At 33.3% G+C, this 27,567-nt stretch overlaps 2 protein-coding genes and 2 long non-coding RNA genes across 5 annotated transcripts; 1 reads left to right on the top strand and 3 right to left on the bottom strand.

Annotated features, from left to right (window-relative positions):
* Positions 1–599: 599 nt before the first annotated feature.
* LOC108472759 (protein FMP32, mitochondrial-like) lies at positions 600–2,853 on the bottom strand. The gene is made up of 7 exons (XM_017774317.2): positions 2,378–2,853; positions 2,154–2,285; positions 2,015–2,074; positions 1,391–1,467; positions 1,250–1,306; positions 1,088–1,154; positions 600–994 (listed from the first exon to the last, which is right to left on the bottom strand). Exons 1-7 carry the CDS (start codon positions 2,603–2,605, stop codon positions 875–877), a joined length of 741 nt encoding a protein of 246 aa, XP_017629806.1. The 5' UTR covers positions 2,606–2,853; the 3' UTR covers positions 600–874.
* A 3,676-nt stretch (positions 2,854–6,529) lies between these two features.
* Positions 6,530–7,704, top strand: LOC108472395 (uncharacterized). The gene is made up of 2 exons (XR_001869536.2): positions 6,530–6,920; positions 7,293–7,704. It is a non-coding gene; the product is annotated as an uncharacterized LOC108472395 (long non-coding RNA).
* A 265-nt stretch (positions 7,705–7,969) lies between these two features.
* Positions 7,970–8,950, bottom strand: LOC128283669 (uncharacterized). Its single transcript, XR_008274068.1, has 2 exons — positions 8,623–8,950; positions 7,970–8,423 (listed from the first exon to the last, which is right to left on the bottom strand). It is a non-coding gene; the product is annotated as an uncharacterized LOC128283669 (long non-coding RNA).
* A 5,915-nt stretch (positions 8,951–14,865) lies between these two features.
* On the bottom strand, positions 14,866–21,735 carry LOC108474278 (uncharacterized). 2 transcript variants are annotated; one of them, XM_017776238.2, is made up of 15 exons: positions 21,294–21,732; positions 21,021–21,102; positions 20,396–20,899; positions 19,855–20,023; positions 17,501–17,653; positions 17,181–17,278; positions 16,976–17,067; positions 16,787–16,857; positions 16,567–16,702; positions 15,965–16,024; positions 15,778–15,860; positions 15,616–15,692; positions 15,475–15,545; positions 15,314–15,371; positions 14,866–15,243 (listed from the first exon to the last, which is right to left on the bottom strand). In XM_017776238.2, exons 1-15 carry the CDS (start codon positions 21,527–21,529, stop codon positions 15,121–15,123), a joined length of 2,013 nt encoding a protein of 670 aa, XP_017631727.1. In that variant the 5' UTR covers positions 21,530–21,732; the 3' UTR covers positions 14,866–15,120. The 2 variants fall into 2 exon arrangements, 1 of the variants encoding a protein (XP_017631727.1); XR_008274500.1 differs by lacking the exons at positions 14,866–15,243; positions 15,314–15,371; positions 15,475–15,545 and having other exon boundaries at positions 15,641–15,692; positions 15,972–16,024; positions 21,294–21,735.
* Between the last annotated feature and the right edge of the window lie 5,832 nt (positions 21,736–27,567).

Raw genomic sequence — 27,567 nt, 5'->3', positions numbered from 1 at the left:
TAATAACTTCCTACCTAAGACTTATAAATAGGAGTTTGAACATTTCATTTGCAATTTTTTTGAATCTTTTGGTAAACTTGAGCGCTCTAAATTTCTCTATAACTTTTTCCTACCATCACAACAACTATTATAGTTCTCACCTTTCTCATCCCCTATTGCTTCCACCACCGCCATCTATCACCACACTTGTTTCTAAAGTTTGCTACGATTTCCCTCTCCGCCATTTTTTTTTAACATTTCCGTTTACTGATTTGTAAAATTTCCTCGCTTAACCGAAAGGACCTCTACAAGTAACTTAGTAGGATGTATGCATACACGCGCTTATTCTTAGGCAAATTAAGTCATCTATCTGCCTAAGTTGTGGAGGATGAGAAACTTCAATGCGGTTAGAAATCTAGAAGTGGTAGGAAATATACCAGAAAGATTATATACTAAAGTGCAAGGAATTGTTTGAATTTCACTCAGAAAGTTGAAAATGCTCAAAGCATGCAACACGTTTCATAAGGTAATTGCATTATGTTCTTTCTGTGACACAACACGAATGTGCAAAATAAACAAGCTAAGATCACAGCAAATTAAGACAACTTCAAAGCAGCTAGTAATAAATGATTGAACTTTCCTTCATTTGCCTTTTCAAAAGTTTAAACAAACAACAACATCGGTGTATATATATACACATTTGTACAATATGAGAGCTTTAAGACCCGAACCCGAACCCTAGCTATACCAATCAATCGAGCTAATTAATAGCCAAAAGTGGCAGAAGCAATAGCTTCAAAAAAAAAATGGGCTATTGTATATTAAAAATAATAATAATAATAATAAAAGAACTATTTCGTCCCTCTTTTGGGGTTATGTTGACATTATTACATGTTTACAACAGTACACGAACTACAGCAAGACCAACAGCAGATATGGAAACCAGTGTACCAATGCAGTATTTTATCAAGTCATATTTTGCAGCTTCCAAATGAGCCTTTAACGCATGAATTTCCTGAAAATTTGTAGAAAAGGACATGGAAGAGAACAAACGTCAGAATTTTAATCAACTAAAGCAAACCATTTCTCGTACTCTTATGATGCTAACCCGATCGAGTTTGTTAGTCAGGTTAGATGTTCCAGCACTCTGATTTGAAAGCTCATCTCTTATTCTCCTGCAAATTGTCATAAATCACACATTTATTATAATGTTCCAAGGGAGGAGTATGGTGCAAGTACAAATAAGGAATTGCATACTTTAATTTCTTACCCTCTTTCAAGATTCAAATCTAATCGTTGCCCCGCTGTGACTTTGTCAATTTCATGTCTGCATCATAACAGATATCCTTAGAATAGCAAATCATAATAGAAGATATGGATTTAGGGATGAATGATAACTCAGAATCCAGACCTTAATTCACTGCGCATCTTCTCTATATCATTTCGAAGTTTCTCATTCTCATGTTGCAGCACAGAAAAATGTAGCTCCTGCATAAGTTATAGCTTATAAAAATAAACCATTTGAACAAAAAACAGTGGCACAAACTGAGATCCAATTGTTAGTCTGCATCGTATTAACTGTGCGTTTAATATATTCAAAATCTGAGCTAGTTATTTTTCCTCTTTCCCTAAAATGCAGTAATCCTGAGTTCTGATCAGCTGTATGCACAATCCTTTCTGTTAATCAACCTACTGAAGCAATTTCATCTAATCTAAAGGTAAATATCAAAGTCCATTGATGGTTTCTTGGATCATAGCCAATCATTCAATACTGTTTCCCTTGTCAAGCAATCAACTGTTATTGTTTAAAAATAAGTTTAGGAGTCTCAAATCGACTTACTACAGCGTGAAGACGGGCCTAGACATGTTAACACTGTATCTATAGCAATTCGCAATGGGCCAAATGTTAAGCTTTCTTCCATTAATAAGAACAAACTCAACTAAAAGGGACTTCATTAATACCAAAAGTCGAAAACACATAAAAGGAGACTAAAATCGATAAGTTCGCAAAGTCCATTTACAAAAAAGTAAATACCTGAGAGCTTTGAACTTCTGATTTGAGCTTCGACAGATTGGATTCTTGAGTCATTTCACTCTATCAAGACAAAAATTAAGTTTCCATAGTGAATACAACGTATGGAAGCATATTAAAAAAAAAAAAAAAAAGAGCTTACTTTCTGCATCTCAAACTTGGAAACAACTGAAAGAGACACATTTTCTAAGCTGTCATTCAAAACTTCAGTCATGGCTGCTGTTATTGCCTCGGCTTGCTTCGAAGGCAGACCTTCCGCCTCTAATCTCCTAACCTATAAGTAGAATGCACCATGTCTTCTCAAGATTCCAAAACTCAAACAAAAATACAGTTTCCAAAACAAAAGAAGGAATCATTGTAATTTACCAAAGCTAAAGTGTCGATGAGAAACAATCGCTTTCCATTAGATTTAACGAGCTGAGAACAGTGCCTACACTGTGAAAATAGAGTGGGAGAAGCTAACAATCGAATTGCAGAGGGAGGAATGGTGGGGGACACAAGAAGTCCTTCAAATCTGGAAACTCCTCCTATCATCCAGGAATACGAATTGGGTCCAAATTGACCCACGCGTTTACAAGCGGCCATTACGGCCATTAAATACCAAAATTTGATTGAAAACAACAAATTCAAATCGAAATACCAAAAGAACCCACCAATCTTCTACAAATCTGAAGAGAATGCTTTGAGAGGAAATAGAAAAGATTGGCTAGTCTGAAGAACATTTGAATTGTGAATGACTGAATGCTACGTTGGAGAGAGAGAGGAGAGAATAAAATGGATTTGATGGGGGGAATGGGCGTTGCAGAATGGGTAATGGGAAGGCATTGGCAACAGCCTTTCTCTCGGGAAATGGAAGGAGAGTTTTGTACGCTAATATTAGTAAATAACCAAAATTGGAACACAAGATTTGTCTTGTACGCTAAAATGGCGGCTAAATGTTTTTTCTTAATTATATTGTGATTGTCTTCTTAATTTCTTGAAAATATATTATAGCTTTGAATCAACACTTCATCCATAGTTCTGTTAGTAAATAATTCTATTTATAATTGTTTAAAATGCTTTTAATAAATTATTTAAAAGTTTCAAATATAAATAATAATATTATTACTTTCAAAAAAATAAAACAATTATTATATGTGTACATAATTGTTAATATTTATAGTTGCTTCGTTTATATATTTAAAAAAAAAAAAGATATATGTTTTATTTATTTGTTGTTTGTTTATTAGTTATGAACATTGTTTTGTGAATATGTATGCGAATATGTTCATTTAATTTAAATATGAACAAATATAAACATACATAATATTAAAATTCTTAAACAACACAAATAAGTTTAAAAAGAAACAAACAAAGGCGTTCATTTACAGAGAGCTCAAATAATTGAGCACCAAGGGAAGAAATCTGAGCCTCGTTTTTTAACACAAAATCAACATGAAGAAGGACCAATCTAAGTTCAGAAAGCCTCCAATGCTACATAACAGTGCTTTTAAGTTCTGCGGTTCTTTCTTTATTTTATATCCATCTGGACTAAAACATGGGACAGAGAATGAAATTACAGACCAGAAATGGGGTGAGGGGTTTAATGTTCTAAGATTTAAAAAACTGACAATGATTCAGACAACTACAAGCTTGTTCTAACATGAACAAAATAAACTACCCTATTCTTTATGGATCACAGTTATGCATGAAAAAGAACTCTTATCTCTCTCACAGTGAGACAACTATTTTTGTTGCCAAAAGAATAGAAATAGTGATTTCTGAATAGTGTATATTCTGAATGAAGTCCAAGTCCATTACTGTTTAGCTATTTGTTCCTCAGGAATTCAGGGAAGATAGATTACTTTGGTGGCCTTCTGTTTGAGAATAGAATATCCTCTACATTGTTTTTAATGTTGTTCCCCACTCTACACATGTCCCTAGCTACCCTCGAGGCAATGAGGTTCGCTTTCCTTGTAAACCTGCATTCAGAACTTAACAATTAGTCCATCATCATAAGATAAGGTTGTTCTAACAAAAACCAAACAGGAAAGGCTTATCTATTAGCAAGTCAATCATCAGCTTGCCTGTTCAAAAAGTCATCTTCTACTGCATAAGTGGATTTGCGAGTTTGATGCTGATGAACACCATGATCTTCAGAGAAAAGAAGAAGCCAGAAGTTAGTAAGTACAAAAAAGGGAACAACTACCAGGAATTGACTTCTCAAAGGTTCGACGGTTCTTGAGAATTGACCTTTTTGCATCAAGTTCATGAAAGTTGAAACTCATGAGTCATGACATCCGCAATCAATGTAAACAAACTTTCAAAAGCAATTTTATGGATGCAAGAAGGTAGTTGCAACTATACTTGCGAGTGCATCCAAACACTTTGTTCTATAGTTTAAGCATTCTTCCCTGTGCTCTCCAGTATAAAATTTTAAGAAAATACATGTCATAACCATTTTTTTGAAAAAAAACGGGAATCGACTTGGATTTTGAAAATGAAAACAAAAAAAAAAACTGGAGTCGCCACCAATCCTTTTTTGATGAGGTGTGATCGGATCACCTTGATTAATCATTTTAATAAAATTTAAGATTTACTAAAACGATAATTTTTGGTCTCTAAAATCGAAAATGAGTTCGGAGTCGATTCACATACGAGGAAGGGTTAGCACCCTCGATCGCCCAAAATTGGTACCTAGTTGATTAATTAGTGTCTCAATGTCGAAAATTTGAAAACTTAAAATACTTTGAAATACGATCCCACTCTTTGTAAAAAGGTTAAAGATCTTCCCGTCTCGCAATAATGAAATACCATGTCCAGTAAGTTAGGACACGATATCTCGAACTTTGAGATTGAGCTTGCCTTTTATTAATGTATTTTAACCTTTTTTTAAAAATGTTCGGTTAGTTAGTGTGAACGAGGGAAATCGAAACCCAGTAAGTTAGGGCACGTTTTCTCAAATTCTCAAACACCGAATATCGCCTTTATTTTAAAACAAATTCTTATTTCGAGATGACTAAGTATGATACCCAGTAAGTTAGGGCACAACACTTCGTACCTTCGCGAATAAGTATTTTTAAGACTCGTATTATGATTCAAAAGAATATCCCGTTATGTAGGTTAAATGAGAAAAATCGAAACCCAGTGAGTTAGGGTACGATTGTCTCGGATTACCAAATACGGAATATTTACTTTGTGAAAGAATTACTATAGGGTTGGATAAAACCTAAATTCGTAATGAAACGAAATAATAAAGAATGCATAACAAATAAAGATTGACAACCATAACAGGATAAACATAAACACAAATAGGAATGATAACAATAAAAACGAAGATAAAATAAATGCGTCAAATGAATAATAAGAAAGGAAATAATAAACAAGCTAAATGTTTGAAATTATTTTAAGAAAAACTATAAATAAAATAGATGATGAAATAATAATAATGAGAGTAAATGATAAATAAATAAAATAAATGTGCTAAAATACATATATATTAAATTAGTTAATGTAAAAATAATAACATATAATAAATAAAAGGGAAATATAATAATAATAATAATAATAATAATAATAATAATAATAATAATACAATAGTAATAATAATAAAAGGTATCGTAATATAATAATAATAATAATGATAGTAGTGATATTAATAATAATAATGGAAAATACTAGTACCTTAATAATAACATATGTTAATAACAATAATAATATATAAAGAATAGGAAATAATAATGCGGTAAAAAGGAATGATATGCTAACAAAATAATAGTAGTAGTAATGATAATTAATGGTAAAAAAATAATAATAATGTAAATAAATACAAAAAAAAAATATATATATATATATATATAGCGTAACAAAATCAATATAAGATTAGTTAGTTTAATAATATGATGATAGCAATAGTAGTACGATGAAAATAATATTATTGGTCAAATCATAAAATTAACAAATTAAATAAGATTGACTAGAAGATGAAATAACATGGAATGTATATGATGAAAATAGGTAAGTATCATGGAAAAAGAAATGAATGGAGCAACAATATAGATGAAATGTATACATGAAAAATAGTAAGTAAATAAACAATATAGATGTACGTGATGATGATGGTACAACAAGAAAAAAATAAATAAAAATAAACAAATTTTAAAGCAAAAATACGGGATAATAATAAATAAATGAATAAATAAACTGAAATTAAAATGAAATTTAAAATCTTATATAATAGTAAAATGAGTGATTGGTCAATATATAAATAGGAAAATGAATGAAATAATAAAATAAAAAAGAATAAAATATGTAAATAGACAAACTGATGAATAAATGTATATATAAAAAAAATAGAGGGCTCAATTATAACTTAAATAAAATTAAGAAAGTAAATTGAAATAAATAAATAATAAAAGGGTTAAAGTGTAAGTAATAAAATAGTTGAAATAGGCTCAAGGACTAAAATGGAGTGCGCGTAAATGCACAAGGGCTGAAAGTGCCAATGTTCCCAACCCCCCCGAAAAAGGCACTCAAGCGGGGACTAAATTGGAGTGGCGCGCAAAGTTTAGGGCAAAAATTAAAGAAATGGAATAGTATTAAATTAGAGGTAGTACAAATGGGAGGGACTGTCTGTGCAAATTCCCCTTTTAGGTGGAAATGTGCAATTCCAGCCTGTTGAGCAGGACAACACGCGGGCTCCCACTTCCTTAATTGCATCACTTTAAATTTAATATAGCTTTTATTATACATTCATATTTTTTAAAGCTTTCAAAACCACTTTTCTAAGCAAAAAACCCCCCCGAAATTCCTTTCTTTTACTCCCCAAAAATCCCTCTTTTCAGCTAGGATTTCACAAACCCATCATCACCGTCGTTCACCATGCCGAACGGAGAGGAGGACTCCGACGACGAGCCACAAGGTGGATCCGGTAAGACTCTCTTCTTCTCTTTTTTTTTTTTTTTGCCCACTTTCGTTTAATAGATTTGTAAACAAAAATAAAAAGAAATAAAAAGAAACTAAAGAACAAAATGAAAACCAAGAGAATAAGATCGGAAATCAACCTTTTTTTGTTTTTTTTTATTTCTGAAAAATCTTCGGTACAAGAATGGGGATCCCTCCTTTTACAATTTCTTTCGACCTCTATTTTTAGCCAAAAAAAAATCAGATAGAATCCAAAATCCCCCCTCCCCATTTTAATGAACATAAGGCTTTTATATAGCCCAAAATCCAAAGAAAAAAATACAAAGAATTTCATTTTTTGGTGTTTTTCTTTGCTGTCCTTTTTTGTCTTCTTTTGCAGGCATAGAGTGGTGGAGGCAAGTGGGTGTGCTGGTGGCAGACAACTGGTAGTGGCGGGCCAAGGTGGGGCGGCGGCTAGGGTTCTTCTCCTCCCTTTTTGCTGAAAATTGTTTAGGTTTGGGCTGGGCTTAGGGTTTTAGTTTGTTGGGCTAAATTGAGTTTGGTTAGGGTTGGTTTAAGTTGGGCCAAAATTGAGCCTCAACAATACATAGTTGGGGACGTGATGGATTTGTTATATAGTGGTAAGTGGCATCCAAAAAGGGCCAGAAGTAGCAGAAGTGGAGAGTTTCCAAATGAAGCCCAAGACACATAGAGATGTACAATTTCGACTGCTACTTATTTCAATCACATGTTATATCCCTAATTTGTCAATAAATTCATTCACGTGAATGAATAAAAGAATGATTACAACAGCCAGACCATTGCTAACATACATAAATTAATCAAGTAGGTATTTTCTAGAGACCTTGACTAGTGAAAGTCCTGACATAACAAGAACCGTACCGATAAATAATGCAACAAAAATTTTTACTCTACCTCCTTTGCTATGAACATGAGCAGGAGCTGAAGCAGGATTGGGATTAGGAGGCGCTAAATGCTGCAGATACTGAAACCATTGTAATGTCAGTTTGTGCTAATCATAAAACAAATTGAATCAGAACCAGAATGAATGACAAGTTTATCAAAAGTGCCCAAAGAGATGAATTTGTCACTTGGAATTGAAGCCACAACCAGATAACCCCATTACTTCATTTGCATCAAAGTCCATGATTTCTTTAAATAATTGTAACAAAATTTGATGCTTCAAATCAAGAAAACACTGGATACAAACATTTTTGGACCACCAACCCAAGCTTGCATAGCGAATCAAAACTACCTAAACCCCGGATGCATAAACAAAGAGGCATTGTGGATGAATTAAGTGCAAATTTCATTGAAAAGGGGGAAAGAGAGATTGCCACCGCTAGGCCACGACAATGAGGCAATTGAGGTTTGGTGCCATCCTTAGTAATTGAACCTTCATTCTTGCTCATAAACAAAGAGTATCCAGCGCAAACAAATGAAAAATCTTCAACAACAGCGGAATTTCTATGAGCTTTTACCTCAGCTAGTCCAACATTATGGCTTTTTACTGTTCAAAATCCAAAAATTAAAAGGGAAAAAAAAGTAATCACAATATTCAATAATAAGAAATGGGTCTTAGAATTTGATCAGAAATCACGGGAACAACAAATGAAGATTAACGAATCAAAGCACTGTAAATATATTCTTTTCGAGACACTATGTAAATATAAAATTAGAAAATAATGAAAGTAGAGAGAAAAAGAGACCTTGAGGAAGAGATCGAGGAATGCCGATGCAAAGAGGGTCGCGATTGTGGGATTTGAGAGCAGAAGAGTAAAAAAGGAATCCTTTACATGATTTTACTGTTCCATTTTCATTTTCATTTCCTTTTTTATTTTCTTTTTCAAGATTTTGTTTCCTCTCCTATTCTCTGCTTCTCTCCATTTTTTTATTTCTCACTCTAATCGGAATCGCAAAGCTTTTTCTTAGCTTGTATCACTCTAAAGGATCAGCGAAATGCAAAGCAGAGCAGAGGAAGAAATGGTACTACGCAACGCCTCGTCCTTATGCGACGAATGGAATGATGAGCAAAATACAGGCATTGAGAAACTCGATCATTATTATTATTATATACATTGGTGTTTGACTTAAACATGGGTCATATGTTTTCATTTTAGTCACATAATTAAAAATATTACAATTTGTCATTAAAGTTTTCAAATTATTTTTTTGTCACTCCACGACACTTTTTAATTGATATAATAACAATTTTAATTTTTAATTTTAAACTTCTCATCAATTTAACATTGATTATATATAAAATAATAAAAATTTTAAATTCTAAAATTCTAAAAATTAAAATTAAAATAAAATAGAAAAATTTAAAATAGATAAAGTGAGAGAAAATGGAAGAATTTTTTAAACCCTCCAAATTTCTCTCTATGTTATCTATATGGAAATATCTAATGCTCATTCTTCACAAAATATATAAAAAAATTAAGCCGAGAATTATTTATTCTTTTTTTATCTCTTCTATTTTTGATATAGATTTTTCATTATAAGAAAAAATATAATATAATTTGTTTTTTTATCATTTGGGTTTTCAAAATTAAATGAATTGAAAGTTTGAATTAAGTTTGAAAAAGGAAATTGTGGTATATTTTGGTGAAAAATGGTATCAAAGTCGATTTTACAAACCTATATATCTTCTTCAAGGGCTTGAAACTTGACTTGAAAATATTATTAATTTGGTTTTGAGAAACACTAGAAAGCATGTAATGATCTAACTTTTTTTTTGTTTTGTTTTAATTAGTTATTAGATCCTATTGAATGATAATTTTCTTTATTTCACATGCATATTAGTTCTTCAACAACATTTTGTTTTTTTGAATTTTATGTAGAATTTTCTATTTTAAATAATTTTGAGGGTTTTCTACAATTTTTTTTATATAGAATCAAGGTCAAATTAACATGAAATATAAAAGCTAAGAACTAAAATTGTTATTATACCAACTAAAACAATTGGGTGAGCAAAAATAAATTTGAAAACTTTAGTAACCAAATTGTAATTTTTTTAGTTAAGTAACCCAAATGAAAAATTACTCATAATTTAGTGACTAATATTCAAAAATTTGCTCATGGTCTTTTCATGTATCTATAAAAAGTTATAAAATAGTTACCCAACTAATTTAGTTTCTCATTTTTTTTATCCGTAGCTATAACACCCTTAACCCGTATCCGTCACTGGAATAGAGATTCAGAGCATTACCGAATAAACGTTACCTAAATTGTTCATTTAAAAACATTTCAATAATCACAACATAATTTTTCATTAAGCATGTATATCGTCCCTTATTTAAGCCCTCGAAGCCTTAGAATCACTTTAAAAACGATTCAGGACTAAATCGAAAATATTTAAAAATTTTGAGGAAAAGTTAGAAAAATTCAGCTACAGGGGTCACACAGCTGTGTGACTCACACGCCCGTGTCTCGGGTAGTGTAACTTTTGAAATAGGGACACACGGTCGTGTTCCAGCCCGTGTCTGTTTTCGTGTAACTCACTGACTTGGGTCACATGGCCAAGCCACACGCCCGTGTGCCAGGCCATGTAACTCTCGATATGGCCTTACACGTCCATATGCTAGGCCATGTAACTCTCGAAATTGCCTTACACGTCCGTGTGCCAGCCTTGTGTCTCACACGGCCAAGTTACACGCCCGTGTGAACCTAAATTGTAACTTAAACAACAAGTTTACCATTTCCTACTTGCTTGGACATTAAGCGACTCAAAAACCATTCATTTAACTTATTCAAAACACGATCAAACATACTCAAAACACGTCAAAACAATCATCTTAGGTGCCTAACCAATGCACCCTTATTGGTACCACATTTATATAATCAAAACCTATCAACAATGCATCATTCAAATCAAAGTTTAAAACGTGCCAAAATCACTCAATTTAGCCTAGCTTATAATCACCTACACCTAACAAGCCTTGGCTCAAAACAACATGCCAAATTACAGCTTTAAACACAAACATAAGTTTATATATACCAAACCAACATTATACTTAAACTCAGTTACATCCCATATACCAAATTCACTAACAACCAAACACATCCTAGGTACATGCCATTACAAAAGGTAAACATCACCACATTTGAGATCGGGATCGTTGTTGGATGCTGAGTCAGTGATCAAAAGAGAAGTACCTAACCTGCGCACAGAAAACAAAACTGTACGCTAAGTAAAACTCAGTGAAATTTCTATAATCTGAACAATTAAGGATATAATGATACAAGAATGCATAATTTGAATTATACGAACATACTATTGTCTAAGCTCACAACTATCATATATCATCATTTCAAATTCAAGCATATTACCATATCATTTCATACTATACTCAATTTTCACATGCTATCATATTTGATTTGTTTAACAAATATCTCAATTCACATCATTTGCTATATAAATAGCTTTTCACCTATCCTTCCACATTTGTTTATACAATGGCATTATCCATTCCAATTTTCAATTCATGAGTACATAACTCATGTATTTCATTTAATCACAACATATCTCATTTTTCATGTTTTTCACTATCTCATTTCCATTTCACATACCATGTCATTCAATATCGATCATAGAATTTTATTATTTAATTACCCCTATTAACACGATTCAGACTCAGATGGATGCATGAATCTAACCAACACACCAGTTTGGCACCCAGTGCCTCATCGGATAAATCCGAAATAATAACTGCGCCCAGCGTTATATAAATTGACACACAATGTCTCATCGATTAAACTGAAGCAAATTGACACCCAGTGCCTCATATACTCGAAGTCTTCCTATCCTATGACATGCCATCTATATCTGACTCTGCCCGATACAGTTAATAGAATTTCATTTCACTTTTCAATGACAACTAACATCCAATTATCATATTTGCACATTATCACATTTACACATATGTTTATTTCAATTCAAATAATCAATACATTCATAATGTATATACCAATTCAATCCACTTCAATCAGCTATAATTTCAATTCGCTATCGAAATGCCAAAATACTCACCTCAACCACTTACCATATGCATTAAATCAAAATATAACAATTAACAACTAGGTTCGAATTATAGAAATACAAACTGTGGATTCCGAGCTATTCGACGTCGATATTATCCTTCCCTTTTTAGTCGAGGATTCCGGTACGATGTTAGCTATGGAATTAAAACAATTAAAATACATCAATACATCACAATTCAATTTCACATTAAATATTTCAATTCTTACTCAATATTTGCTTAAATTCCAATTTAGTCCCTAAATCGAGACTAATTTTTATTCATTTAATCCTATATTTTAAACTAATTTCACTTTAAGCTAAATTTAGCTCACTATTTTCAATTAAACCCCTAATTTTACAATTTGTTCTACAATTTAACTCATTTCTATTTCTAGCTTAAAAATCTATCAATTTAATCCCTAATACTAAAACTTCAACATTAACAACATTTAAAATCTTAATCAATGCTAAAATTTCAGCATGGGTTGGGTAGCCCTAAGTACCGAGATTTCAAAAATATAAAAATTACAAGAAAATAGACTAAATTGACTATTGAACCTAAAAACCCTTAGGTTTCCAGTAACTTCTTCTCCCTTTTTTATAATTCTTTTTCTTTCTTCTTTTTACTTTAATTTGCATGCCACCACTACTTTTTATTATTTCTTTTATTTTGTTTTAATTATTGTGTTATATGTATACATTTCATAATAATAATAAAACATATATATACACGTATACATCAATCCGTCAACTAACCTTGGATAAATAGGGTAATTACTACTTTAGTCCCTCTATTACTTTTTAATCTATAATACAACTTTTAATCCTTTACGCGATTTAGTCTTTATACTATAATAACTCTTAATTCATACAAATTCACTTAATCAAAATTTAATTAACTACACAACTAATTTTGTAAATATTTTTAATAAATATTTACGAGTCCGATTAACGAGAACAAAGTCCTAGGAATACACTTTCGACATTCTTAATTATAAAATTGTTACAAGAACTATTAATTGAAAATAAAAGATGACGTGACAATTATAAAATTAACATAATAATAAATTTAATCCTTAATATTTATTTATACATTTGATGATCAAAGTTTTACCCGTTTTATAAAAAAAATTAAGAAATAAATATAAATCTCAAATTTTCAAAATTTCCTTCTCCCTCGCCATTTTCCATTTTCCTTTCCCTCTTTTCTCTCCTTTTTATACTTTCTCTCTGTTGTTGTTGATCTAAACCCATAGCTCAAAATTCTTTTTTTTTTTTAAACTGGGTTGTTTGTCGAATTGGTCATACTATTGATTTATTAGTCTAATTGATCAGATTAAAAAAATTATTAAAAATTCTAAATAAATTTGAAATCCTTGTTCAACAACCGGTTCTTACCAATGTCCGATTTAACTGGTTCAAAGCCACTCTCTTGACCAGTACCTTGATCGATTCTCAGTCCAACTAGTCGGATCAATTGACCTAATCTGATTCCAACAACATTGCAAAACTCAACAACCAAGATTTGCGCTAGCCACCACTTGCCAATCACCGACCATCGGTAATCAGTAGTAACTTAAGCCTAAAAAACATCCTTAAACCTGTTTTTCCTTTTTCCTAATCAACTTCCATTTCATTAAAATCCGCTTTGATTTTCCTAAGATCTACGCTCAAAGTATCAAACTCTCTTTCTTCAATCTCCAAATCTAGTTGTCAGATTGTCCTAGAAGTTATATTGTTCCTACACCGTTATGCTTATTTTCATTGTTTGGATCTTCAAAAAAAAAAAAAAAAACATCGAACACTCCTTTCAAAATTAGGATCAAATAAAATTACATAATGTGTAAATTTTGAGAATGGAATTAAGACCAAATTAATATAAATGTGTGAACATTGAGAATTAAAATTGTTATTATGCTAATTTTTGTAATTGTCACGTCATCTTTCTATTATTGAATTAACATTGGTGACCAGAAAAAGACAAATGCAATAAATTGGATAACTATTTTGTAACCTTTTACAATTGAATGACCAAAAAGAAACATAATATAATTAAGTGGCCTATAATATAGTTTAACCTAAAAACAATTTATATACATTTATTTAACTTCGTTTCTTTTAAAAATTTCACCACTAACAACATACTGAAATATTTATCTTAATAATAAACTATCATTCAAAAATTCGATCCTTTTATCTTTCAATTCAACCTAATTTAATTATAAGAAAAATTAACAAAGATTAATTTAGAAATAATTCAACCAAAATTAATTCAAAATCAAAATGATGTAAATCAAGATGACTCAATTAAAAATTCAATTGATAGTTACAAACTAAAATGAACTAAATTTAAAATAATTCAAACTTAAAATTTACTTATATCTAAAATAATTCAAATAAAAAAATTTACCATTTCAAAATTCAATTTCAACAAATTCATCAAAATCTAGATGTTCAATTGATAACTCTAGTTTTAAACATCTTTATATTATCTTAAAAAATTAACCCAATTAATGAAGAAAAGAATTGAATTTCTGTTAACATATTTATGAGAACTCGAAAATAAAATTCATCCAAACAAAGTTTAACAATAAAGTTAAAATATGGAACTGATTTGATCAAATACAAATATAGAGGTATAATGACAAATCTAGATTTTAAGGTTGACCTCTTTTATTATTTTGATTTGAATCTCATTGACCTTAAACCTTTAAAATTTAATCAACTTACTTTTTATTAATTAAAATTTTAATTGATAATTCACATAAAATTCATAACTAATGTAAGATAGTTTGTTCTTTTTTTTTTTAATTTTTCTGAATTTATTCATATCAATGTCATTAAAATTTTTCATCAAATTGAGGAGAAGAATTAAAACCATAATGATAATAAAAAAGAAGAGTAAAACATTTATTGTTATGCCCGTATATTTTATGTAATACACTATTTGGGTGATATCTTAAATTTATTAAAGCGGCCAGCAAAGTAAACTATCAACATTCGTCTTACTTGCTTTTTTAAGTTGCAAGCAAGCGCATGTTTATATATATACAGAGAGCAATTAGCAAAATATGAACAAACAAATACAGTTGCCTCACCCTGCTGCTATTTTACTTCAGATTTCATTTGACGTTGAAAGAATGAAAGAAATAAAGCTAAGTGAAGCAGCCAAAGTTGAGTAGTACTATTCTTCCTTTTCTTTGCTCTTGAAAACGGGATAGCAAACTTCTAATTCAAGCCGCTCCAAAATCTTCCTTGTAGACCACAGATAGGATGAGTGACCTTCGATCGTATCTGTTACGTCAACCTGAAGAGAATTTTAAGGAATTAGCACGATGAACAGCTAGGTGGAAAAAATTATAACTGGCATGACTTACATTCTCAATCCCCTGCACATCAACTGGTTGTAATCCGGCTAATCCATTTGTCAATAAACTGTTTTCAAGTTACCATTAGTTTGCATCAGTAAAAGGATGTTGCTCAATTGATATTTCTCGTCAAAGCTGATGAACAGTAATGACTTATTCATTGTGCATACCTTGCACGGAAAGCAACTCCAAGCATCCAATCTTTCGTAGAGTAAGCATTTATAAACCTTCCAGCCACCATCTGCAAATAACACTAGATTAATGTGTATGTTCTAATAATGAAAAGCACACTAATTGTAAGGGAAAAATACCTTTCTAGCAGCTTCCCAGTTCTCGTCTTTAATTGCAATGGGTGCTCCAAGAAGAACAACTCGTTCTACAAGTTCAGCTGCCAACATAGTAGAATAGCCTTAGGAAATTCCAACCACTACAGCAAATAAAAAAGCCTATGAGGATAGATTGGTCGTAGTTACCATTTCGTTCAGTCTCAGACAAAGCCTGAAGACAACTGAAAATCACTCGTGCTCCAAGTGAGTAGCCAATGAGTGTCACAGGTCTGAAAAATTCATGGAATCCCAAAGATGAACAATGGGAAGATCATTTTGCCGAAGTTTATGTTTTAATGAAAAACAGACATTCCTCTAAATGCCACATGTATACCTGTTACCTTGGTAACCTTTCAATAAAACTTCAGCTAACAACCTTCCTGCTTTATCAGACCTAGGCAATAGAAGAAGATAAAGACATAATTAGACTTGTGTAGTGTACTACAGTAGTTCCCAAACGTTCAAATAAGATTTAAATGCCTTAACTCGGTAAAAATTCAATATCAGCTACATCCAGCACATACAGTTAATACATTAAGCTAACCTGCTTCTAAGGAATTTAATTTGTAGACAACTTTGGGTTCATAAAGATAAAATTATTGTGACAATTCATCAAAAGAAACTTTTAGACAAATCAGGTAATATGAAAATTTCTCTACAGCATTAGCCACCTTGATATTCTGTTTTGAGACACTTGAAAGTTGTCCCTACTTAGATTTGAGTTTTGGACAAGCCTAACGAATTTGATGTCAAACCACAAACTACTAATATTTACATTCTATAGTTGAAAATTTTAAGCAAAGAATGCCCCTCATAAGAGCCACAAGATAAACCTAATAAACACAGCATGATATAAAACAAATAAAATGAAACGGGAAGATTGTTCTTCCCTTTTACAAAGCCAAGTACTCTGCTAAACCTCTAAGCAAATCAAACCTGTCCACAGCAATTGACCATTTGCTGTCTATAAAGTTAGTAGCTGAAAGTAATACTGCTGGCAATGCCAATGCTGCTACAAGCGAGCTTAAAACCGTCATCATTGCACCCTGTCTCATTAACTCCAGAGCAATACCTGTAGCAAGCAGAAGCAATGTTCAAATATAGACAATTCATATGATCAAAATACTATTTTAAAAATCAGACATAAACCCATTACTTGAAGTTAGCCAATCCTGAATTGCGGTGCTCACTGCAATCAGATTCCGGGACTCCCACAGCAGCACAAACCTATAATTTTCATTGTCAGAAACCATGTTCTTTCTTTTCTTTCTTTTTATCCATCAAAAGTGTTTTAAAAAAAACAAAGGTTCCACATACAATGGGTAATGGTATCAAAGTTCTGTACCTTTCCATGTTGTCAATTTGTCCTTCCCAGGGCCTTACATAATCTTCCTTACTGAAAACAAATCCAGAGATCAAAATCTCAACTGCTAGTCGCTGAAATAAAAAGTTAAATCAGAACTAAAATTTCCAGAACACTAACAAGGTCCACACACCATAGTTTTCTAAGTCCCCAGAAACAGAAAAGAAAGAAGTCTATAAGAACTTACGCCCTGGTTATGATAGTCTCCAATAGCTATAAATTCAAATTCATCAATGTTACCAGTTCTCCTAGCCATTTTAGAACCTGTAAGTCCAGCTCCAGCAGCTGGGTAGAACAGTGTGTAAAAATAGATATTAATATGGTATCGAAAGACTTCTTGAGAGCAGTATGTACCAAGTGTATCTTGGATACGTTTAACATATATTAGTATAAAATTTCTGAAATAAAACTATAAGTATAACAAACAAAACTACACAATGAATCCTGCAGTTCGGAAAATGACATGATAAGAATGGTAACTCAGGAGATTAATAATTAGTCATACACCTCCAAATGATGCGGCAACAGCAACAGAACCTGCAACAGTTCCAGCAGCACTTGCAGCAGCAGCAAACCCACTTGCTCCAATGACAGGGACTAAAGTGCCTAATGTTGGAGCCAGGGCACCAAATCCTGCAGCAATTGCTGGAGCAGCTAACCCTGTTTAATAGTAAAATGGTGAACCAAAAAGGTCAAAAACATTAAAGTCATGAGAGTTGAAACTTTAGTTTCTAAAAGAGTATTGAAAGGGACTGAAAAATGAGATGACTTTATTCCACACATGCTGGAATTTATAGTGGTAAATTAACTAAATACAAGATAATAACAAATTTGAAACAAAAAGACAAAATGATAAAACCAACTATTTGAACTAACCAACTCCTAGATAAGAAAAAAACAAAAAACCAACTCCTAAATAACAGGCACAAAGTAACTCAGAGCTAATCATGTACAAGACCATCACATCCGCTTTTAATGCTTAATTTAGAATAACCACTTACAATCAACCATGTTCTTTGAAGAGTAATAAGGCACCAAATCCCATGTTTGGTTTAAAACAAAAGCATCAAATTCACTTTGCAGTGCAGATTTCCATAATGGGTAGGTGAGAGCCTGGTTTGGATTTCGGGGGATTTGGGAAAGGACTTGATTACTCTTGGATGGTACAGATGGTGAGGATGTTGATGTAGTAGTAATATAGTGAATCTGAGTGGATGGATTGGCTTTACTGTTGGAGCAGGTAACCATAGGATGAATGGATTGTGTGGATGAGGGTTTGTTTGACACAGACAAGGGAAGAGGGTCTACAGGTTGAGACAAGGCATTGGTGGAAGACATGATGGACAAGTGGGATGCAGATGTAGGCTTAGGATGGGATTGGGTTTTTCATCTTTGGTAAGTCATAAGGAGCTATTATTAGTAGTTGAAGGAAGAAGGGAAGCCGATTGTATAGGGTCTAGTTGGGGGGATGACAACACCAAGACTTAAAGTTTGTGAGTTACTTGAGTTGGTGTGAGAACTTCTATTTGGAGCACAACTGTTTCCCATTGCAACCTCTTCGAGACCATAGTCGTCATGTAAAGTGGTTAATCTTCAAGCATATGATGCACTATGATGTGTTGCACCAGTGTCAACAACCCAGGATTCCTGTTGGTAGAGTAGTTGGCCAGCAAAGTTGACTCGAGCCTGAAGGTGATTATGTGACTGTGAGCTACAAACCCTTGCAGAATGACGAGGTAAATCACAAAGCTGGCAATGGAGGGTGTTATCAGTAGGTGGTGGTTGTTGATTTCTTCTTTGGCTGCCATGGTTGAGAGTGCCAAGATTGATTATTGGCAAGATCATTGTAGTTTAAACGAAAGTTGTTGTTCCAAGGAGTAGTGCATTGAGCTATGGCAACGGTAGTGGAGGTCAATGTGATGTTCAAGTCTCATTATGTTCCAAGAAGAGTTCATCGTCAAGCAGCTTTGAATCTCTTGCATAGACGACAGCTAAAAGTTCACAAAAGTCAGATCCAAGTCTAGTGATAATTTTGACTGAGTTATGCATTAGACACAACAGTCAGAGTGGTTTTAAGTTTGTCATAGAGGGAATGAACTTGGAATATATAATTAGCGATACGAAGGGTGTGTTTGGAAAGATGAGCCAAACGATCGAGCAAACTGAAGATTCTCTCATTTTAGAATTGTTTGAATATGCAGTGTGGAGAGCACCCCAAGCAGCTTTGGTGGTTGTTGCTGCTGCTGCAACTATAGTGGCAAGGGTTGGATCAGCAAAGGTTCAGATAGCATTTTGAATTAACTGATCTTGGCAGAACGAAGCAAGGAACTTGAGATTAGCAACATCGCCGGTAAGATCCATCAGGATGAACTAGGGGTTGTGACCATGCAAGAGCCTGAACACGTGAGCTCTCCAAAGGGAGAAGTTGTGACTCTCAGCTAATTGAACAAAAACGGTGTTGTTGGTAGTAGAGTTGGACTTGACGACAAAAACATAGGTGGCCTTTTGAGGGTAGACATGGATGGGTTACCAGAGGATCTAACTTGTTAGAGTTTAGAAGGCTCGTGATATCATAAAAAAAGTATGAAAGGGGATAAAATATGAGATGCTTTTTATTCCATACATTTTGGGTATTTATAGTGATAAATACCTAACAAATACAAGATGATAACAAATTTGAAACAAAAAATGATAAAACCAACTATTTGAACCTAACCAATTCCTAGATAAGAGAAAATAGAAATCAATTCTAAATAACAAGAACATAGTAACTAAGAGCTAATTATGTGGATGACCATCACATCCACTCTTAGTTTCCAAGAAATTAATTTCCCAATAAAATGGTTTAGACAATCACATACCTCCAGTAATGGCCATCAAAGTTCCTCCAGCCACTGCAGCAGCACCAATGATACCACGACGCTTCCATTTCGCCCATGTGCTCCCTGATGACTGGGATTCTTCTTCTTGTGCTTCTTTCTCTTTTACTAAAGCCATTGCAGAGAAAGCAACTATCATCTCAATGCTTTCCTGCAAACACAAAGGTTCACTAATAGGGAGAATATATATGTATATATAAAGAAAATCTATGAACAGTTACACTGGAAAGGGTTAGTTTCTTGACAAAATACCACACTCCATACCTAAACATGTGCTATTATATTAGACAAGTCCCAAAGATCTTCTCTGACAATGAAGGACAATCCCGAAAAGGAATCTTAAGGGTCTTGTTAACAGTACACAGAACTTTAGATAAACGTCTATCTAGTAGGTACTCAATATTACAGAGAAATCGACATCAATTCATATCTATTTAGTTATTTCTGCTACTAAAATGACATTGTATACTGCAAGCCCTGAGTTTGAAAGATGGAAAAGGGACAAAAGCTTGAGTTTACAAACCATTTTTATCCACTCAATGTCAAACCAACTTGTCAGCAACCGCAAAGCCACACGATGACGAGCGTCATAGCCTTTTCTTCGTCGGGTATATTTTTTGCTATCTTCACGAGTATCCGCAGCTGCAAGGCAAGCTGAAAGAAGCTCATAAAGAACCATCACTTTCCTCTGATAAGTAAGCATCCCAACCTCTTCAGTAGGTTTCTCATTCAAACTATCACACATTAGATGATGGTTATCAGTCCCACGAAGCATGTTAGAATCGCTCTCTGGTGGAGTCACTATAGGTTGGTTTTTCATTACAGAATTTGGTGGAACCTCAGGAGTGGAATATTTCTCACGGTATTCCTGTTCATATTTACGAGACTTCTCTTTCTTAACCTGAGAAGATTCAGAATTCGTTTCCATGCTAAATGCCATAGCATCAACAGCTTTAGACAGGGCAATCTCCTGCTCCAATCTTTCAGAAGAACCTTCCTCACTTTGTTCAGCTATTAACCTCATGAACTGTATGAATACGAAGTAACAAAAACATGTTTATAACCTGAAAAATAATCATTGAAACATTGCGCACATTTCTTCTTCAAGTGATCATAAACATGACCATTAGAGAAAGGAAACAACATACAGCTCCCACATGATTGGTGGCTCGCGAAGTCCCAGCAGTTTCTTCTAGACCAAGCCATGCTGCGGAGTCGATATCTAGAAACCTGAGAGAGAGAGAGAGAGAGAGAGAAATTTATTAAATTTTCTGAAATTTGGAATGTCAAAAGAAAGAATTCGAGATCCTAAAATTGATCGTGTTCGAATTCAAGAAATTCAAATAAAACAGAAAAGGCAACTCCGGCATGAAATCAATTTCGGTTATCAATCAAAAGGAAAAGAAAAATGAAGTGACTACCTGAAAACAGGTCGGAGCAGACCCGATCTTTCGTTGACCCAAAGATCGGGATCGTCAGAGACTGACTCGTTGCTACTACTGCTACTTGTTCGTTCCCCAGTGGAATGATGATCGTCAAAGGGAAGTCCAAGAGGATGAGTCTGATGGATCTGAGCCTGGTTAACAGCAAAGGCGAACAACGCACCCGCCCCATATCTTTGCGTCGGCGTTAGAAACGACTTCCTTTCTCCCGCCATGCTTCACAATTTTGTTTTCAACTTATTAGAGCTTCTAAGGCTAATTCACGATCTTCCACAGTCAATATTTCTGTTTGCAATTAGAAAATTATTGGATTTTCTTTTTCCATTTTCGAGGCTTTGAAAATTTTCTTTGTCTTGCTGGCTATTCTTTGAAGTTAACTCCGTTAATAACAATAATCATTAATTGAATTAATCAATATTTTATTATTTTAACCGTGAAAAAAATTTATTGGACTGGAATCATTTTAAATTACTTGCACATTTTTAATATTCTACCCTTTTTTAAACTAATATTTTACACTTTTTAATTTAAATAAATATAATCATTCAACAAATATTTAAATATGCAGTATAAGTAGGTTTTACAAAATTGAAGGGGCAAATCACTTTTAATTTAGATAAAAAAAAAATTTAGTCTGCCACGTCTCTGATCTGCTACTCTAGCATGGTTTTTGTTTTGTTTGGGCAGCGGTGGTGATTAGATAGGGGTGGTTCTAATCAATTTGGTAAAATTCTCGACAAAGGAGAATAACTTAACAGATGTATCATTGGAAGATGGGGAAGAGGAGGTTCTACACGTACATAATGAATTCGATACTACAAAAGTGATTTATGATTTCTGTTTGGTAGGATGCTTTCTTACAGTAAGTATGATCCATTTCCTGGTAATGAGAAGTACAATGACGAATTTATGGCTGTAATAGCTCGTTTTTAATTAAATCGGAATAGTAGCTTCGGGATTATAAATTTGATGAGTAAATATTTATTTTATTATTATTTTAATGTCTGTGGAACTTTAAAAGGGTTGTATAAAATTTTTGTTAAGAAATTTTGTAATTTACATGTTTAATTAATTAAAAAGGACTAAATCGTAAAAAGTGAAAAAGTAGAGTTCTAATAGCTAAATGTATCAAATGGCTATAAAACTTTAATGTAAGAGGACTTAGATGGTAATTAGACCATTTATGTTGTTAGTGGATTTTTATGACAAGGTTTTATTGAAATTATTAGTGTTTTTAAAAGGCAAAATAATAAAATGATAATTAAATGATAAAAACAAATAAGTAAAATGGCATCATCTTCTTCCATTTGTCTTTCTTCAATTGAATATTCAAAGGGAAAATAGCTAGGGTTTGGCCATTTCATTTTGCTTGCATGGTATGTATTTTGATTCCGTTTTTAATGATTTTTATGTTTTCGGGATCGTTATAGCTTAATCTAGCTAGCCCAGGGACTAATTTACAAAAATTTTAAGTTTTAGGGTTTTTCCATGAACATGTTTGCATGATTCTTGAAATTTAATAAAAGATTATGAGTCCTTGTTGTTAAATAAACAAATTTTATAAAGTGATTTTTGATGAAATTATCATTTAGGGACTTATTTGTAAAAGTAGTAAAATATCATCATAAAATTGTGAAATGATGATTTGTATGGGTTGATATAAGTCCTTAGGTAATTCGGCTAGTATCAAATGTGGATGAAATTGTATAAATTTCAATTTACGAGCTTAATGACTAAATTGTGAAGAAGTTAAAATATTAGGGGCAAATGTGAATTTTCTAAAAGTATGAATTTTGGACTAAATTGAATAGTATAAGTATTAAATGGATTGAACTTGCTTATTTAGATCAAGATAAACGTCATATGGATCTAGATCGAGGAAAAGCTAAAGCCTCGGATTAGTTGATCTTATTTCGACATCTTTATTATGGAGGTAAGTTCGTATGTTTAAATAATGTTTTAATGTTATTTTGATATATATATATATATATATATATATATGTTATTGTGCTATTTATCATGTAAGTAAATATTGAAATCCAACGACGTTACGACGATCATCGAGCCTCATTTGAACCTTAAAAATATATAGGATACAAATGATATGCCATTAGGGTTATCATGTTTCGGGTGCTGGTCTTGAATGTCCTACTAAGGGCTAAGGTCCTACATTTTTTGTGAATACTCATCAGCGTGTGAGCAGCATCGTGTAGCTTACATTCCAACCGTCAGCTTGTGTGAGCAGACCCAATTTACGGCTCGAGTGAGCAACGATGTAAAGGAAAAAGAAAGGAAAGGTTATATGTTTATCACACTTCGTGTGAGCTTTCCCGCGTTCCGATGTTATTCTAAATGGTTCAACGAGCATAAAAAGGTAAGGAACGATAAGTGTTCCAATCGACTATGCTATAAACCTATGGAAAGGTATGAAATGATAATGATTAATGAATGTATATATATATGTTTATGGAAAGTATGAATTCAATGGCATTATGTTCATGTAAATCTACCTTACCATGTGATAATTCAATTGAGTTATGTGTTAAAGCACTAACATGTGTTGTTGATGATGCTTAGGCTTATGTTAAGCTTATGTTGGATAGAATCATGTTTAGATTATAAGGTTATGCATTGAAATGGTAAGTTGTATTCGTGATTTATGAACTTACTAAGCATTATATGCTTATGTAGTTTTCTTTCTTATGTTTTATAGATTATCGGAAGCTCAACCAGTTTGAAAGCTCGTCGGAGACCTATCACATTATCCAACGATTCTATCGGTAGTTTCTGATGTTGATAAGTTTGGCATGTATATGTATTATTATGGTTGGTACACTTTTGGTACTTATGGCATCTTGTTGATGTTGTTAATATGGTTAAGTTGATGCATGTTTTCAATAGCCAATTTGGCATGTGATGAGGTAGTTGCAATGTGGTTAAGTATGGTATGTTTGGTATGGAAATGAGCTAGATGTGTTTGAATGAAATATGACCAATTATGCATAAGTTTAGGTATGTTAGTTTGATTGTGATTGAGGTGCCCATATGGCATATTGATTGGATGGAATTTGGTCATTTGAATTGGTCATTTTATGTATGTTTTGATGCCTTGGTCAAGGGTGCAAATGGCTTGTAGGTACATGTTTGAAATGGGTGAAGGAAATGACTTGATTTTGGTCAATTTTTTATCCACACGGCCTAAGACACAAGCGTGTGTCTCAGCCGTGATTGACACACGGCCATGCAACATGGTCGTGTGTCCTTGTAGGTTTTAAATGTTACAAGTTAGGCAGTTACACGGCCTAGCACATGGGCGTGTGGCTTGGCCGTGTGACCCAACTTAAAGAGTTACACAAACATGGACACAGATTGGGACACAGCCTTATGTCCCTATTTCGATTGTTACACGGCCTGAGACACTGGCGTTTGTCTCAACCGTGTGAGTCATACGGCCATGTGACCTCTGTAGTTCAATTTTTTTAATTTTTTTCTTAAATATTCTAAATGTTTTCGATTTAGTCTCAGATTATTTCTAAAGTGTTTCTTAGGCCTCGAGGGCTCGATTAAAGGACAAATGCATGTATATGAATAGATTATGCTATGTTTATTTTAATGTTTGGAAATGTATATTTTATGTCACGTTTATACGATAATGCTTCGTAACCCTATTCTGACGACGGGTACGGGTTAGGGGTGTTACAATGACACCTTTTAAGAGGGGTTTAGATCTTAGATCTAGGGGAGAAGAGGTTTTTGTTTATATTTTTTTCATAAAATGGATCTCAATCGGGTGTTAAATAAGGCTCCATAGACTTTTAATAATCATCTTTTGGTGATTCATCATTTGGAGGATGGCGAGGATTTGTTGAAGGTATCGTTAACTTATGCGAGCTTTCGAGTGCAAGTGCACGATTTCCCCCAAGGTTTTTTTCTGAATCTATAGCAAAACAATTAGGTGATTTTATTGGTAAGTTCTTGGAATACGATGACAAGAGTTTGGGTAAGAGCCTGAGGAATTACTTATGTATACGGGTCTAAATAGATATCAAGCGATCTTTGAAGCTAAAGAAGACGATTATGTTCTCACTTGACAAGTGCTCTTACGTCAGTTTTAAATACGAAAGATTGAAATTGTTCTACTTTTTCTATGGTTGTTTAGGACACAATGATTCTTTCTGTCATGTTAGAATGGCTAAAGGATTAGAAGTTGCAGACATGGGATAGGATTTGTCGTTAAAGGCCCAGTCAAATAGAGCTGTTGCAATGAATAGTGTATGGTTGAGAGAAGAAAGTGAAAAGGAGATAAAGGGAACTGGCCTAGGACGTTCTGATTCAGGGTGAGGATTTTGAAAGGGAAAAAAGAATGAAGGAGATGCATAGACCCTGTTTTGGGGTTAAACTTGTAGGGTGGTTCGAAATATATGCCAGGTATGAAAGGGGACTCTTCAAATATATAGGGTCAAACGGATATAGAACATGACTCAGAGGAATGCCCTATAGAAGGTGATGATGGAAAGAAAAGGCTTAGAAGGGATAGTGGGAATCACAGTGTTTCAAATGTGATAGATTCACTAATGGTTAGAGATGGGAAATTGTTGGAACCAGCTCACTTTTTATCTGTAACTGCCAAAGGGCAAGCCGATCGATCATAATGAAAATAATATGTTGGAACATTCATGGTTTGGGGAATCCATGGGTTATAAGAAGACTTCGGCATATGCTGAAGGTGTATAATCCCTGATTGGTCTTCTTTATGGGGACTAAAATAGGTAATGTGCGAATGGAAAATGTGTGTAGAAGGTGTAGGTTTTTCAATAGGATTGATGTTTCAGTTGATGGTTCATGAGGATGTCTTTGTTTGGCTTGGAAGAAGAATATTACAATTAATCTGAGGAGTTTCTTTAAGATTCATATAGACGTTGCTTTTTAAGAGATTGATGAGGGGAAACAATGGAGGTTTACTGGTTTCTATGGGGCCCCATTTGCACGCAGTAGAGATGGTTCATGGAATTTTCTAAGAAATCTTAGACGCTCTCAGGAATTACCTTGGCTAGTGTGTAGTGATTTTAATGAGATGATATATTCTTTGAAAAGGTTGGGAGAGTGCCAAAGGATGAAAGGAGAATGGAAAGTTTCCGAAGAGTTTTAGAATAATGCCGGTTAATGGATGTTGGACACTCTAGAACTTGGTTTACATGGAAAAAAAGGTAATTTACTGGAAACAAATATCATAGAGCGACTGGATAGAGGAGTGGTGAATGCTGAATGGATTAACACATTTTCGAGTGTAGTGATTCAACATTTGCCACATTCTTTTCGTATCATTATTCGTTTCTCATTGAGCAGGAGAGGAATAGACTGATGATGAAAAGGTTTTGGATTGAGGCATGGTAGGTATTGGAAGAATTGTTTGAAAGGAAGGTAAAGCGAATCTGGAAGACTACTTCGGGAGATATTTTTGCTAAGCTGAAAAGTTTAAGGAACGATTTGGGAAGATTAGCTGGTTTTGTTATAAGTAAAAAGGAAGACTTCAAGAGGGATTTGATCAGAAAACTGGAAGAGATGATGGAAAAGGAAAAATATGATGAAAATCAAGTAGAACTTGTCAATACTAAAATCCAGCTTAATTTAAAGATAGACAAGGATAAAGTGTATTGGGAGAAAAAAGCGCATGCTAACTGGCTAAGGTTAAGGGATAAAAATATCACTTTTTTCCACAACTTTGCTTCTCAACATAAAAGAATGGACATAATTATATGCTTGAAACATGATGATGGGAGGGAAACTAGGGATGAGGGTGAAATGGAGGAAATTGCCTAGAGTTATTTTCAAAATCTATTCTCGACAAGTGGGGTTGAAGATACAGACCATATTTTATCAGGGGTAGAGTGTTGTATTTCGAATGATGTAAATTTGATAGCACTCAAAGTGCTTTTGTGCTGGGCAAGTTGATATCTGATAATGTGTTGTTAGCTTATGAAATTTTGTATACTTTTCGACAAAAGAGAATAGAGAAAAAATGTTTAATGGCACTAAAATTAGATATGGGTAAGGTTTATGACCGAGTTGAATGGTAATTTTTAAGGGTGATGATGGAACGTATAGGGTTTGATAGGTCATGGGTGGATATTATTGTGAAATGCATCATTTTTGTCTCGTATTTGGTAATTGTGAATGGGAAAGCTGAGGAGTTATTTAGACCTACTAGGGGATTTCGGCAAAGGGATTCGTTGAGTCTGTTTCTTTTGCTAAT

This window comes from Gossypium arboreum, chromosome 11 (assembly GCF_025698485.1).
Source record: "Gossypium arboreum isolate Shixiya-1 chromosome 11, ASM2569848v2, whole genome shotgun sequence".
NCBI classification, from domain to species: domain Eukaryota; kingdom Viridiplantae; phylum Streptophyta; class Magnoliopsida; order Malvales; family Malvaceae; genus Gossypium; species Gossypium arboreum.
The sequence above is the reverse complement of the archived record's forward strand: the minus strand, read 5'-3'. Positions and strand labels throughout refer to the sequence as shown.